The sequence below is a fragment of the Mesocricetus auratus genome, unplaced genomic scaffold, assembly GCF_017639785.1.
Source record: "Mesocricetus auratus isolate SY011 unplaced genomic scaffold, BCM_Maur_2.0 Super-Scaffold_100015, whole genome shotgun sequence".
NCBI lineage: Eukaryota > Metazoa > Chordata > Mammalia > Rodentia > Cricetidae > Mesocricetus > Mesocricetus auratus.
Window position 1 is genome coordinate 12,147,940 of NW_024429198.1, and position 13,757 is coordinate 12,161,696.

The 13,757-nt window shown below is 37.5% G+C and overlaps 1 protein-coding gene across 1 annotated transcript in view; it reads left to right on the forward strand.

Moving 5' to 3' along the window:
• Cdh9 (cadherin 9) overlaps window positions 1–13,757 on the forward strand; it is a 134,805-nt gene that overhangs the window by 39,112 nt on the left and 81,936 nt on the right. The window contains exon 2 of the mRNA XM_040757730.1: window positions 12,711–12,975. Coding sequence (XP_040613664.1) covers window positions 12,751–12,975 — 225 coding nt within the window. The 5' untranslated portion in view covers window positions 12,711–12,750. The remainder of the gene's footprint in view (window positions 1–12,710; window positions 12,976–13,757) is intronic.

The following is a 13,757-nucleotide window of genomic DNA, read 5'->3' on the forward strand; positions in this document are numbered from 1 at the left end:
CTTTTCTGAGCTGCCTTTACCACGAAGTATAATCACAGCAACAGAAAAAGAACCACTGAAATCATGAAGGTGAAAACTTATTATGACTTCAAAAACTCCGGAAGTTTGGCTTCACAGTGTTATCTCCTTTCACTTAGCTTTAGTTACAATTGGCTGACTTCAAAGTGTTTCTCCTTAAGTCCCACAGCTCTCCAATCTCCTACCACAGAATTCTGTTTACTTGGTTTTTCTGGGAATTATTTTAATGCTTAAACTTTGGTATGTTTCCCCTTATATCAGTCTGCTAAAATGTCATGATAACTGAGTGTTTCTCTTTTATAACAATACAGAAAATAACAAACCTTTTGTTCACACTTAATTTATATCGTAACATTTAGCTTTATTTTCCTAGCTTAGACTAACCTTTAATATACTTTCAATTTTACAAAAAATGAGAATTTAAGTCTTAATTGTCTAAAGCATTTCATTCATTTTCCATACTACTATTTTCAATAGAACAAAACATTCTATATACTCAATAAAACAATATTGAAAATTATTATCAAGATCCTAGTTCATTAATACTTCTGTGGTTCCTATCCAGTATACTTTTCTCATCTAGGATTCTGTCCAGGTTTCTACATGTTACATATTAGTCATGTCTCATGAAGTTCCTATTGGCAAGGAATGTTTCTTAGTCATTCTGTATTAATGGAGACACTGACAGTTTGACAAGTTCTGCTCTAGTGATTAGTGGATACTCCTGCATTCCAAGTTGTGTGATGGTAGTTGAAAGCAGGTCTGTGCTTTTGAACATGCAGAGGAAAAAAGGAAAGAATTGCATTGCTTTTACATTATTTGAAGTATACATGCTTTAACATTGATGAGATTAATCTCAGGAACCTTTGGTGTTATTTTGACTTCTGCTAATATAGTATTATGGATTTCACCTAATTTCATTTTGCTTGATGTGGAAGGAAATTACTTTGTCCCATTGTTAAGAAGCTTGAATATAGGTTCTTCCTCATGGAAAAATATAAACGTAAATTATTTGATATACATTTTTGCCTAAATTTCATTATGCAGTTATTAATTGAATTAATCACTAATGTTTATAACTATAAAGTTGCTAATTGTTATGTTATTTGTTAGAATATAATGTAGTATTAACAATTATGTTGTAACTTATTTTAGTTTGGGAGACTGGAAATACATTCATCTCATATTCACAGTAACAAGGTAGTTTTGTGTCACTTGTATGTATCTTTTAATCCCTGTTTTAATGTGCAGCTGTACAAGCTGCTTCAAACTCATTCCATGTGTTTTTCTTCCTTTAGTCCTAGAATTGGTAATTTTTCTCCAATAATACTGTTTTACTTTCTTGAAAATGGTATTTATGTGAATGCAAATTTTGTGTTAAACAAGTCAGTTCATTGGTGATTGTCAATATTCTTTTAGGACTTCTCTTTGATACATTGAATAATTTACATATTTGTGCATAGAATGTGCAGACATACACGTCTCCACATTAAATAAAAGCTGGTCATATGATCTGTATTGCAGTAAGACAGTTTACACTGGTTTGGGATTGTGTTAAGACTTCGTTTATCTTTTTCTTATCTATGAGTTTCATCAAGATTTAAAAAAATCCCAACCTAATAATCTTTAGCCGATTTACTTCACTGTTTAATTTCAGGATCTGAAAACATCATGATGGGAATGTCTTTATTCACTGCAGGACAGAGTGTGTGTGCAATTGTTTTCCAATTACTGTCAGAGCAACACACATTTTCAAAGATGCATGAGTATCCTTTTTCCTTTCTCCTCACATCAGTAAGATAGTTATCATCACTCCGAGCAGAGATCAATTCTTTTGTTGGGCTGCAAGTCCTCTAGTAACTAGCCCTGTAGACCTCAGCTCTGAAAAGGTTGCTTTTCTTTAATTTGAATGTAATGAGTTCAGTCCTGAAACTCCTTATGTAAAATGTAACAAGCTTTGAAAATTGGAAGATTTTTTTCCTAACATTGCATTATTGTACTACACAGTGTTGGGAAGTAAGTCTAATTCTGTGACTGACCTGTCTCTTGTCTTCTCTTCTCAGCAACCACTGGGAAGTTTTGAAATTTTGGAGCTTAATGAATTTACCTAGGTCAGAATTTCATATGTCCCTGTTAATTACACACATAGACTTCTCATAGGAGAGTCAATTTTGTAGAGATTTGAATTTATATTTCTTCATTTTTTTGGTGTCTATAAATCCCATTTCATTTTTATCATATTCCGCTTAATGAGTGTTTGGAAAATTATTAATCTGTTCACTTTCTAAAAGGCATTTTGGGCCCTGGAGAGATTTCCCATGTTTAAGGGGTTTACTGCTCTTCAGACACCCCAGATTAAAATTTCAGTTAGCCATGTCAATTCATTTACAGATACCTGTAATTCTAGTCACACAGAATAGAATGCCCTTCACAGAATAGTATGAGTTTATGCATGCATGTGAGGCATATACCCACACTCAGGCAGGTATGCATACACATAGAATAAAAATGAATAAATATTTAAAATTTTAAATATGAATCCTGTTTTGTGAAACCAAAAATGCTAAACATGTATAAACATTATGTAAAATCAACTGCATATTTTCTTCATGGCAAATACTTTAAAGTATGATAACTAGAAACAGAATTGCTATGCTAGAGCAAAAAACTTTTATTTCTTTTAAATATTGCAAAGGCCTTCCTCTGTTGTGAGTCGTATACCAGCAATGAAGGAGAATTCGTGTTGTGCACCATCCTAGCAAAGATTTTTCTGGGGTTAATTTTAACTTTTCTGCAGGGATGATGGTACTTCATGTTGATATAGAATTAATTAATTTCTGACACTTTTTTTATTAACATTTTTATTTTATTTTATTTTTTTAACTTTATTTTCCAGTTTAAATTTAGATAAGAATCAAGGTTGCTTCACAAGTCAGTTCCAGGTCCCTCTCCCATTCCCTCCCTTACTCCCGTGCCCTCCCCCCCCGGTTATCCCCTCATTTCTCCAGGGAGGGTGAGGCCCTCCATGGGGGTGTCCATAGTGTGTCATTTCATATAGGGCAGGGCCTAGACCCTTTCCCAAGAGTTCAGGGTGAGAGTGCACCTCACATTGTTCTATGGGAGTCCAAAGTCCATGTGTATACTTGGGATGGGTACTGATCTGCTGCCCAAGGCTCAATAGATTCCCTAGGCCTCTTCACTGACACCCAGATTCAGGGGGTCTTGATCAGTCTCATGCTGGCTTCCCAGGCTAATGCCTGGGATTCAAGAGTTAACCTTTGTCTGGTCAGCTGTTTCTGGGGGTTAAACCAGCCCAGTCTTAATCCCTTTGATCATCAGTCCTCCCTCTCTGTTACTGGCTTTCTTGAGTTCAGCTCAGTACTTAACCAAGGGAGTCTGCTTCTTCTTCGATCAGCCACTAATTAAAGTTTGTTTCCCAGACTCTCTGGCCATAGGATTGTAGGCTGGCACTCCCCAGATCTATGTCTAAAATCCATATATGAGAGAGTACATGCCATGTTTCTCTTTTTGTGACTGGGTTACCTCACTCAGGATGGTTTCTTCTAGTGTCATCCATTTGCCTGCGAATCTCATGATTCCATTATTTTTTTCTGCTGAATAGTACTCCATTGTGTAGATGTACCACATTTTCTCTATCCACTCTTCAGGTGAGGGACATCTAGGTTGCTTCCACGTTCTGGCAATTACAAATAAAGCTGCTATGAACATAGTGGAACAGACATCTTTGTTGTATAAATGGGCATCTTTTGGATATATGCCTAAGAGTGGAGTTGCTGGGTCTTGTGGTAGGTTTATTCCCATTTTTCTTAGGAATCTCCACACTGATTTCCAAAGTGGCTGAACCAGTTGGCACTCCCACCAGCAATGGAGGAGTGTCCCCCTTTTACCACATCCTCTCCAGCATAAATTGTCATTGGTGTTTTTGATTTTAGCCATTCTGACAGGGGTGAGATGGTATCTGAGAGTTGTTTTGATTTGCATTTCCCGGATGGCTAAGGATGTTGAGCACTTTCTCAAGTGCCTCTCAGCCATTTTAGACTCCTCTATTGAAAACTCTCTATTTAGTTCTGCAGCCCACTTTTTAATAGGGTCCTTTGGTGTTTTGGAGACTTGCTTCTTGAGTTCTTTGTAAATTTTGAAGATCAACCCTCTGTCAGATGTGGGATTAGTGAATATTTTTTCCCATTCTGTGGGCTGCCTTTTTGTCTTGCTGACTGTGTCCTTTGCCTTACAGAAGCTTCTCAGTTTCAGTAGGTCCCATTTATTAATTGTTGATCTCACTGTCTGAGCTACTGGTGTTATGTTCAGGAAGCTGTCTCCTGTACCAATTCGTTCAAGGGTACCACCCACTTTCTCTTCTAAGAGGTTCAGTGTGGCTGGATTTATGTTGAGGTCTTTGATCCATTTGGACTTAAGTTTTGTGCATGGCGATAGACATGGATCGATCTGCATTCTTCTACATGCCAGTCTCCAATTATGCCAGCACCATTTGTTGAAGATGCTTTCTTTATTCCATTGTATATTTTTAGCTTCTTTGTCAAAGATCAGATGTTCGTACGTGTGTGGGTTAATACCCGGGTTTTCAATTCGATTCCATTGGTCTACCTGTCTATTTTTGTGCCAATACCAAGCTGTTTTCAGGACTATAGCTCTATAATAGAGCTTGAGGTCAGGGATGGTGATGCCTCCGGACGTTGCCTTGTTGAACAGGGTTGTTTTGGCTATCCTGGGTCTTTTGTTTTTCCATACAAAATTGATTATTGTTCTTTCAAGGCCTGTGAAGAACTGTGCTGGGATTTTAATGGGGATTGCATTGAATCTGTAGATTGCTTTTGGCAGGATTGCCATTTTTACTACATTGATCCTACCTATCCAAGAGCATGGGAGATCTTTCCATTTTCTGAGGGCTTCTTTAATTTCTTTCTTTAAAGATTCAAAGTTCTTACGATACAGGTCTTTCACTTGTTTGGTTAGCGTTACCCCAAGGTATTTTATGTTGTTTGTGGCAATTGTAAAGGGTGATGTTTCTCTGATTTCTCTTTCAGCCCTTTTATCATCTGTATATAGTAGGGCTACTGATTTTCTTGAGTTGATCTTGTAGCCTGCCACTTTGCTGAAGGTGTTAATCAGCTGTAAGAGTTCCCTGGTAGAGTTCTTTGGGTCATTGATGTAAACTATCATATCGTCTGCAAACAGTGAAAGTTTGACCTCTTCCTTCCCAATTTGTATCCCCTTGATCCCCCTTTGTTGTCGTATGGCAATAGCTAGAACTTCAAGTACCATGTTGAAAAGGTATGGAGAGAGTGGACAGCCTTGTTTTGTTCCTGATTTTAGAGGAATTGCGTTGAGTTTCTGTCCATTTAGTTTGATGTTGGCTGTTGGTTTACTGTATATAGCTTTTATTATGTTTAAGTATGTCCCTGTTATCCCAGATCTCTCCAAGACTTTTATCATGAAGGGGTGTTGGATTTTGTCAAAGGCTTTTTCAGCATCTAGTGAGATGATCATGTGATTTTTGTTTTTCAGCTTGTTTATATGGTGGATTACGTTGATGGATTTTCGTATGTTGAACCATCCCTGCATTCCTGGGATGAAACCTACTTGATCGTGGTGAATGATTGTTTTGATGTGTTCTTGGATCCGATTTGCCAGTATTTTATTGAGTATTTTTGCATCAATGTTCATGAGGGATATTGGTCTGAAGTTCTCTTTCTTAGTTGTATCTTTGTGTGGCTTGGGGATCAAGGTTATTGAAGCCTCATAGAAAGAGTTTGGCAAAGACCCTTCTGCTTCTATTGTGTGGAACACTTTGAGAAGAATTGGTATAAGCTGTTCTTTGAATTTCTGGTAGAATTCTGCAGTGAGGCCATCTGGACCTGGGCTTTTTTTGGTTGGGAGACTTTTGATGACAGCTTCTATTTCCATAGGGGTTATAGGTCTATTTAAATTGCTTATCTGTTCTTGATTTAGTTTTGGCAATTGATAGCTGTCCAGGAAGTCATCCATTTCCTTTAAATTTTCGAATTTTGTGGAGTACAGGTTTTCAAAGTATGACCTAACGATTCTCTGGATTTCCTCAGAGTCTGTTGTTATGTCCCCCTTTTCATTTCTAATTTTGTTAATTTGCGTGTTCACTCTCTGCTGTTTGGTAAGTTTGGACAAAGGTTTGTCTATCTTGTTGATTTTCTCAAAGAACCAACTCTTCGTTGCGTTGATTCTTTGTATTGTTTTCCTGGTTTCTACTTTATTGATTTCAGCCCTCAATTTGATTATTTCCTGGCGTCTACTCCTCCTGGGAGAGTGTGCTTCTTTGTGTTCTAGAGCTTTCAGCTGTGATGTTAATTCTCTGGTATAACTGTTCTCCTGTTTCTTCATGTGAGCATTTAGCGCTATGAACTTCCCCCGTAGCACTGCTTTCAAAGTGTCCCATAGGTTTGGGTATGTTGTGTCTTCATTCTCATTGAATTCGAGGAAGTCTTTAATTTCTTTTTTATTTCCTCTTTGACCCAGGGATGGTGCAGTTGAGCATTATTCAATTTCCATGAGTTTGTAGGTTTTCTGCAATTTGTGTTGTTGTTGAATTCTAATTTTAAAGCATGGTGGTCTGATAAGATGCATGGAGTTATTCCAATTTTTTTGTAGCTGCTGAGGTTTGATATGTTGCCAAGTATGTGGTCGATTTTTGAGAAGGTTCCATGTGGTGGTGAGAAGAAGGTATATTCTTTTTTATGTGGATGAAATGTTCTATAGATATCTGTTAATCCCAGTTGGGTCATTACTTCTATTAGCCCTTTTGCTTCTTTGTTGAGTTTCTGTTTGGTATTCCTGTCTAGTGGTGAGAGTGGTGTGTTGAAATCTCCCACTATAACTGTGTGGGGCTTTAGATGAGATTTAAGTTCTAATAATGTTTTTTAACGAATGTGGATGCCTTTGTATTTGGGGCATAGATGTTCAGAATAGACACTTCCTCTTGGTGGGTTTCACCTGTGATGAGTATGTAATGACCTCCTTCATCTCTTTTGATTGATTTTATTTTAAAGTCTAGTTTGTTAGATATTAGGATTGCTACCCGGCTTGTTTCTTGGGTCCATTCGATTGAAAAATTTTTCCCAACCTTTAATTCTTAGGTAATGTCTGTCTTTAAGGGTGAGGTGTGTTTCCTGTATGCAGCAGAAGGAAGGGTTCTGTCTTCGAATCCAATCTGCTAGTCTGTGTCTTTTTATGGGTGAGTTAAGGCCATTAATATTGAGGGATATTAATGACCAATGATTGCTCATCCTTCTTCGATTTGCGATGGTTGTTGTTGGTGGAATTATGTGTGGAATTTCACCCCTTTGTTCTTTTGGCTGTTGGTAGAGAGAGATTCTCTAATGCTTATGTTTTTCTGGTTGTAGTTAGCTTCCTTGGGTTGGAGTTTTCCTTCCAAAATTTTCTGTAGGGCTGGGTTAGTGGACACATATTGCTTGAATCTAGTTTTGTCATGGAATATCTTGTTTTTTCCGTCTATAGTGATTGAGAGCTTTGCCGGGTATAGTAGTCTGGGCTGGCGTCCGTGGTCTCTTAGTGTAGGTAGAATATCTGTCCAGGACCTTCTGGCTTTCAGCGTTTCCATGGAGAAATCAGGTGTAATTCTGATAGGTCTGCCTTTATATGTTACTTGACCTTTTTCCTTAGCTGCTCTTAATATTCTTTCTTTATTCTGTATGTTTGGGGTCTTGATTATTATGTGGCGAGGGGATTTTTTTTGTGGTCCACTCTATTTGGTGTTCTGTAGGCTTCTTGTACCTTCATTGGCATGTCTTTCTTAAGGTTGGGAAAGTTTTCTTCTATGATTTTGTTGAATATGCCTTCTGCCCCTTTGAGCTGGATTTCTTCTCCTTCTTCTATACCTATTATTCTTAGGTTTGGTCTTTTCATGGTGTCCCATATTTCCTGGATGTTTTGTGTTAAGGATTTGTTGGATTTAAGGTTTTCTTTGGTTGATAAATCCATTTCTCCTAGCGTATCTTCAACACTTGAGATTCTCTCTTCCATCTCTTCTATTCTGTTGGTAATGCTTGTATTGGTAGTGCCTGTCTGTTTGTCCAGCTTTTCTATTTTCTGCCTTTCTTCAGATTGTGTTTTTTTTAATGACTCTATTTCAGTTTTCAACCCTTGCAGTGTTTGCATTGCTTCTTGCAATTTTCTGTTTATCTGTTCGTCCGTTTGTTGCCTTTTATGAATTTTTTGGTTTGTTCTTTCTTCCATTTCTTGCATTTTTTGGTTTGTTTTTTGTTCCATTTCTCGCATTTTGTGCTTTGTTTCTTCTTCCATTTCCTGCCTTTTTTGGTTTGTTTCTTCTTCCATTTTTTTCATTTTTTGCTTTGTTTTTTCTACCATTTCTTGCATTTTTTGCTTTGTTTCTTCTTCCATTTCCTGCCTTTTTTGGTATGATTCTTCTTCCAATTCTTGCATTTTTTGCTTTGTTTTTTCTTCCATTTCTTGCATTTTTTGCTTCATTTCTTCTTCCATTTTCTGCCTTTTTTGGTTTGTTTTTTCTTCCAATTCTTGCATTTTTTGGTTTGTTTTTTCTTCCATTTCTTTGAGGGATTTTCCAATATCCTCTTTTAGGGCCTCTATCATTTTCATGAAAGTGCTTTTAAGGTCGTTCTCTTCTGCTTCGTCCGCATTGGAATGTTGGGGTCTTGCTGGTGTGGAGTCTCCAGAATCTGGCGGTGTCATATTTGTTTTTCTGTTGCTGACTGTGTTTTTGTATTGTCTCTTTCCCATCTCTTCTTCTAGTGGGTGCAGAAAGAGCCCCTTACTGGTCTGGGGACCAGAGTTCCCTTTTGGTGGGTGCTAGCAAGTCCAATAATCTGGTGGTTCTTCTATTCCTTGTCCGAATGCTGGTCCTGTGGGTGGAGAAGAAGAACAGGAATCTGGGGCGCTTATCCTCTTACCTGGTCCCCTGGACCCTATGCTGGGTCCTGTTGTACTTGATCCAGAACAGCTACTCCCCTGGTCTCCCTGGGTCATCTGGTTTCCTGGTCTCGTTGATGGGAGAGAAGACCTGGGGTCTGGGTGCTTGGCTCCCGCCGGGATTGGGAGCTCTGTGCAGGTCCCAGGCGATCTGCAGGCACTGGAGCACAGGCCGGGAAGCCGGCCTGTTTACCTGATGCTGCTGGAAGAACCGCCGCTTCCCTGGACTCCCAGCCTCCTCTCCTTTCCTGGTCTCGTTGGTGTGAGCAAAGATCCGGAGTCTGGGGTGCTTGGCTCCCGCCGGGATTGGGAGCTCTGTGCAGGTCCCAGGCAACCTGCCGGCACTGGAGCACAGGCCGGGAAGCCGGCCTGTTTACCTGATGCTGCTGGAAGAACCCAATTTCTGACACTTTTGAGAATGTTTTATATCTGTATCTTTCACCTTTATTTTCTTTTTTATTTATTCTTCTCTCATATATTACATCCCAACCACAGTTTCCTCTTTCCTGTCTCTCTATTCCTTCCCATACCTCCTCTCTTCCCCAATCCACTTCTCCCTTTCTCTCAGAAAAGGTATATCCTAGGGATATATCAGATAGGCCTCTAGTGATAACAACCAGGCATAGCACAACAAGTTAACAATGAGACTAGGCAAAGCCCTCATATTAAGTCTAAACGAAGCAACTCAGTAAGAGGAAAAGGACCACAACATTGGGCAAAAGATCAGACACAGTCCCTGTTCACACTGCTAGTAGTTTCACAAGAACACCAAGTTACACAACCATAACTAAAATGCAGAGAACTTCGATTAGACCCATATAGGATTTCTGATTTTCACTCAAGTCTCCATGAGCCCTTATAATCCTTGGTTCCCAGATTCTTTGGGAACTCAGATATGTCAGTGGGAAAAATATAAATTATGTGTCTATTAAGACTATTATTATTATGCTTGTCAAATTATTCTCTGACTAGGAATTTTATAATGATAAATTAGAAAATTTAATCACATACAGTTTTGTTCTACGTACATTTCTTGAGAGACTGTATAGATGGTTCAGTGGTTAAGAATGTATATTTCTCTTATAGAGGAAACGGAGTTTAGTTCTTAGCACCCATATTAGGTGAATCACAACTTCTTTATAACTCCATGACCTGGAGTTCCAATGCCCTCTCCTTGGCTCGGAGGGTAACTGCACTCAAATGTACATAAACTCACATGCACATACACTATTATGTACAGATTAACAAATAAGAAAATGATAAAATTTTAATTGGATTATAATTATATATAGGGAGGCAGAAATACATTCAATTTCAGTTATGTATGTAACTGGTAAGCATTCAATTAACCACAGAAAAGCACATTTTTTTTCTTGATTCTGAAATAGAAATAAAATGGATTTCAAATAAAGTTAACTGAACACGGAAATAATAAAGCAATGTTAAGTTTTTAAAGCTAAGAAGATTCAAGAAAATTGCCTGATTTCAAAATCAACATTAACCCAAATTTAAAATACTGTACTTCATAATGTGTTTGATGGTAGTTATTTATCAAGAAAAGTGAGATTAAAATGCAGAGCAGTTAAGCCTGATAGAGATAATTAGGCATAGAAAATTTAGTAATCAGCTTGTTGCTATTGAATAAATAAAGGATGTGAAGAGTTTTTAATAAACCCCATGGGACATGAGATTGCTAACTTGAAAATCAAATATAGCAGAAAAGCTTTTAAACTGGGCACTTTTATATCAGAGCCAAAGAATGTGCAGGTGTTAAATTGGCCACAGGAGGTTTCTAGTAATGTATCCTAAATGTGAAACAAATATACAAAAAAAGTTGACTAAAGTAAAAGTATTAAATCAGAGAGTGGCAAAGTTCATAAAAAACATTCTATAATTTATAGCAGCCGTGCAGTGCTGTTAACATTTAATCTCACTTAATGCAAACTTCTGTGAATTTCAATGAGAGCACTGAAAATTTCATGATTGAGGTTACAAAATCCAAAAATAGTCTCTGACTCTAGTCAAAAGCTATAAACTTTCTAGGGTCAATCTTTACATGTGCCTCGTCTCTGCTGTTGTTTATACATAAGACTGATAAGCATTCAATAGGTGAGCCCGGGTTGAAAATAAACTGCAAAACCATTAAACATTAAACCATCTATCAGATGATTTTACTCAAGTAAGTAAGTGCCTATTAGGTTGTGTGTAGGACATTATGAGCTGCCCACTTCTTACATCATTCATACAAATGACATTGTATCTAACTGAAGGGGACCATTGTGTTAAATTCTGAATGAATGAAATAATAAATCCAGTTTTCATTCACCACAAGGTCAGAAATGTACAGTGTGACAAAAAACAGGAAAAACTAAGGTTGGGTGTGACACTTTTCAAATGGTTACTTGGATAATTATATAAATATATGACAGAGAAACATCAAAAATGCAAATAATGTATCTATGAATGAGCCAGGGAAGATATGTGCAGATCAGAGTAGGAATATAGGTAAAACTATTAACTGGGCAAACTTTAAATAAAGTCTTCAAATACACACATATTTTTTCTTTCTGCTTGTTGATGGTAGCTACTACTTCAACATAATATACAATGAGCAAGATCACTAAAATAAGTTGTTTTAAATTCTGAATACTGCTATGTGCAAGGTCAAGGTACCCTGTTAGTGGTGCAGTGTGAGAGCTGTCTGCTTTCCATATGCTTTCATGCACCTATGGTTAAATAGAGCTCAGTTCTCACCATGTTCTTATAAGGTAGTAATTTTTCCATGAGTGACTCTGGTCTCTGGTTTAGTGATCTCCCAAATAACATTTTCAGGGAATAGGTTATCAACACAGGGATTTGAGAATAGACCAGACACTGAGGCTAGACAGACACATTCTAATCCCTAGATAAATGTCTTATTGATAAAATACCCAAATCTCCAAACATCTCTTTGAGCATTACAGTATAAGACCTAGAGTTCACAACCACAAAAATATAGGAAAGAAACACACACACACACACACACACACACACACACACACACACATGGGAATACATACTACAGCTTCAACAGGAATCTTTATGAAACCTAGTCGTGTTTCATACCTCACTTCAAATATTTCTCACTAATTTCATAGGGACATTTGCAAAGTTGCAGGAGCATAGGAAGTCACGGCAGTAGCCAAATTAAAGACAAGGCATAGAGAAACTGAAGTGTGTGTATGTGTGTGTGTGTGTGTGTGTGTGTGTGTGTGTGTGTGCGTGTTCCTATTAAGAATCATACATAGCTACAAGCAAACTTTAATGATCACTATTCATTTCACTATACTTCTAGAAAGCATCATCATACCTTACTTAGCTGATATGACAGACTTCATTGATTGCCTCCCCCCATTAGCAGATCTCTTTCCTACTCTCTGATGTATTTTTAGTTAACCAGATTGATCTCTGAATACTACGTTGGAATACTTCAGTGGCTTTGACTGCAGTGAATGCTAATGTGAATTTATTTTACTTTTTTAATTTACAAAATTTCACATTACTTGTCATTAAACTCTGATACACCCAATATAACTAGATTTTTGCATCCAAATGTCTACATTACACACACTCTGTCAAAACAACATAAATACTATATTAAAGTATTAAATTGTTCCAGTATATAGGATATGTAAATGTGAGACACTTGCTAATGAAATCACTTTTTTCTACAGATATTACATTGAAATTTTCTTCCTTCTGAAATTGAAGATAATGAGGATGTACCATTGTCTCCTACTCGTCATCTGGACTTGTATGCTCCATACCATTGACAACAGCCCTTTACAAGCAAAAGATAACAGTCGCTTACTGAAAACCATAGTGAATCTGACAAAAGATGATGGGAAAATGCTCCATCGCACCAAGCGTGGCTGGATGTGGAATCAGTTCTTCTTGTTAGAAGAGTACACAGGTACAGACACTCAGTATGTAGGAAAGGTAAGATTTTGATCTGGAAAAAACAGAAATTGAATGTGATACCCATTTTCCTTTACAACAACTGTGTATCACTAATAATTATCCTAAAATATTGGTTGAGCTTCGTTGTCATAGGTGTTGCTATAAATTCTTCTAATGAGACTTGTGTGAAAGATACCATTCCAGTACCTAATATAAATAATCAATTCTTGTAGATATAACAATGGGAAATCATCCAGGTAGGTAGGCCCACACCTCCTGTCCTAGCACTGGGAAGCTGAGTCAGGAGGATCAAAACTTGAAGGTCAACTTGGACTATGTTGCTAGATCATGCCTGAAAGTAAAGGAGAAAAGTAAAGGGGAAGGGGAAGAAAAAGGAGAAGGGAAGGGGATGGAAGGGAAAGAAATAAGAAACAAGAAAAATATTAGTCATTTGTGGTCAAAACTCATTAATCAGCTATATATGATTCAATTTAGTATGCATATATTCACATCAAACTATCCTTGACATTCAACAGTACTGAATAAATAGACTTTGGGGATCCTACTCCTCACACTGGATTGTCTTCCCAGTCTTAATACATGTGTGCCTGGGGGGTGTCGAGTGTTTAGTCTTACTGAGTCTTGATATATCATGTTTTCTTGATATCCATGGGAAGCCTGTTCTTTCCTGACAAGAAATGGTAGAATGGTGGATTGAGATGTTGGAACAAATGGGGTGTGGGTGGGAGGAATGAGAGGAGAAGGGAGATGGGAACCTGAACTGCAGCCAGGATGTAAAATTTATATTTATAATTTTCATC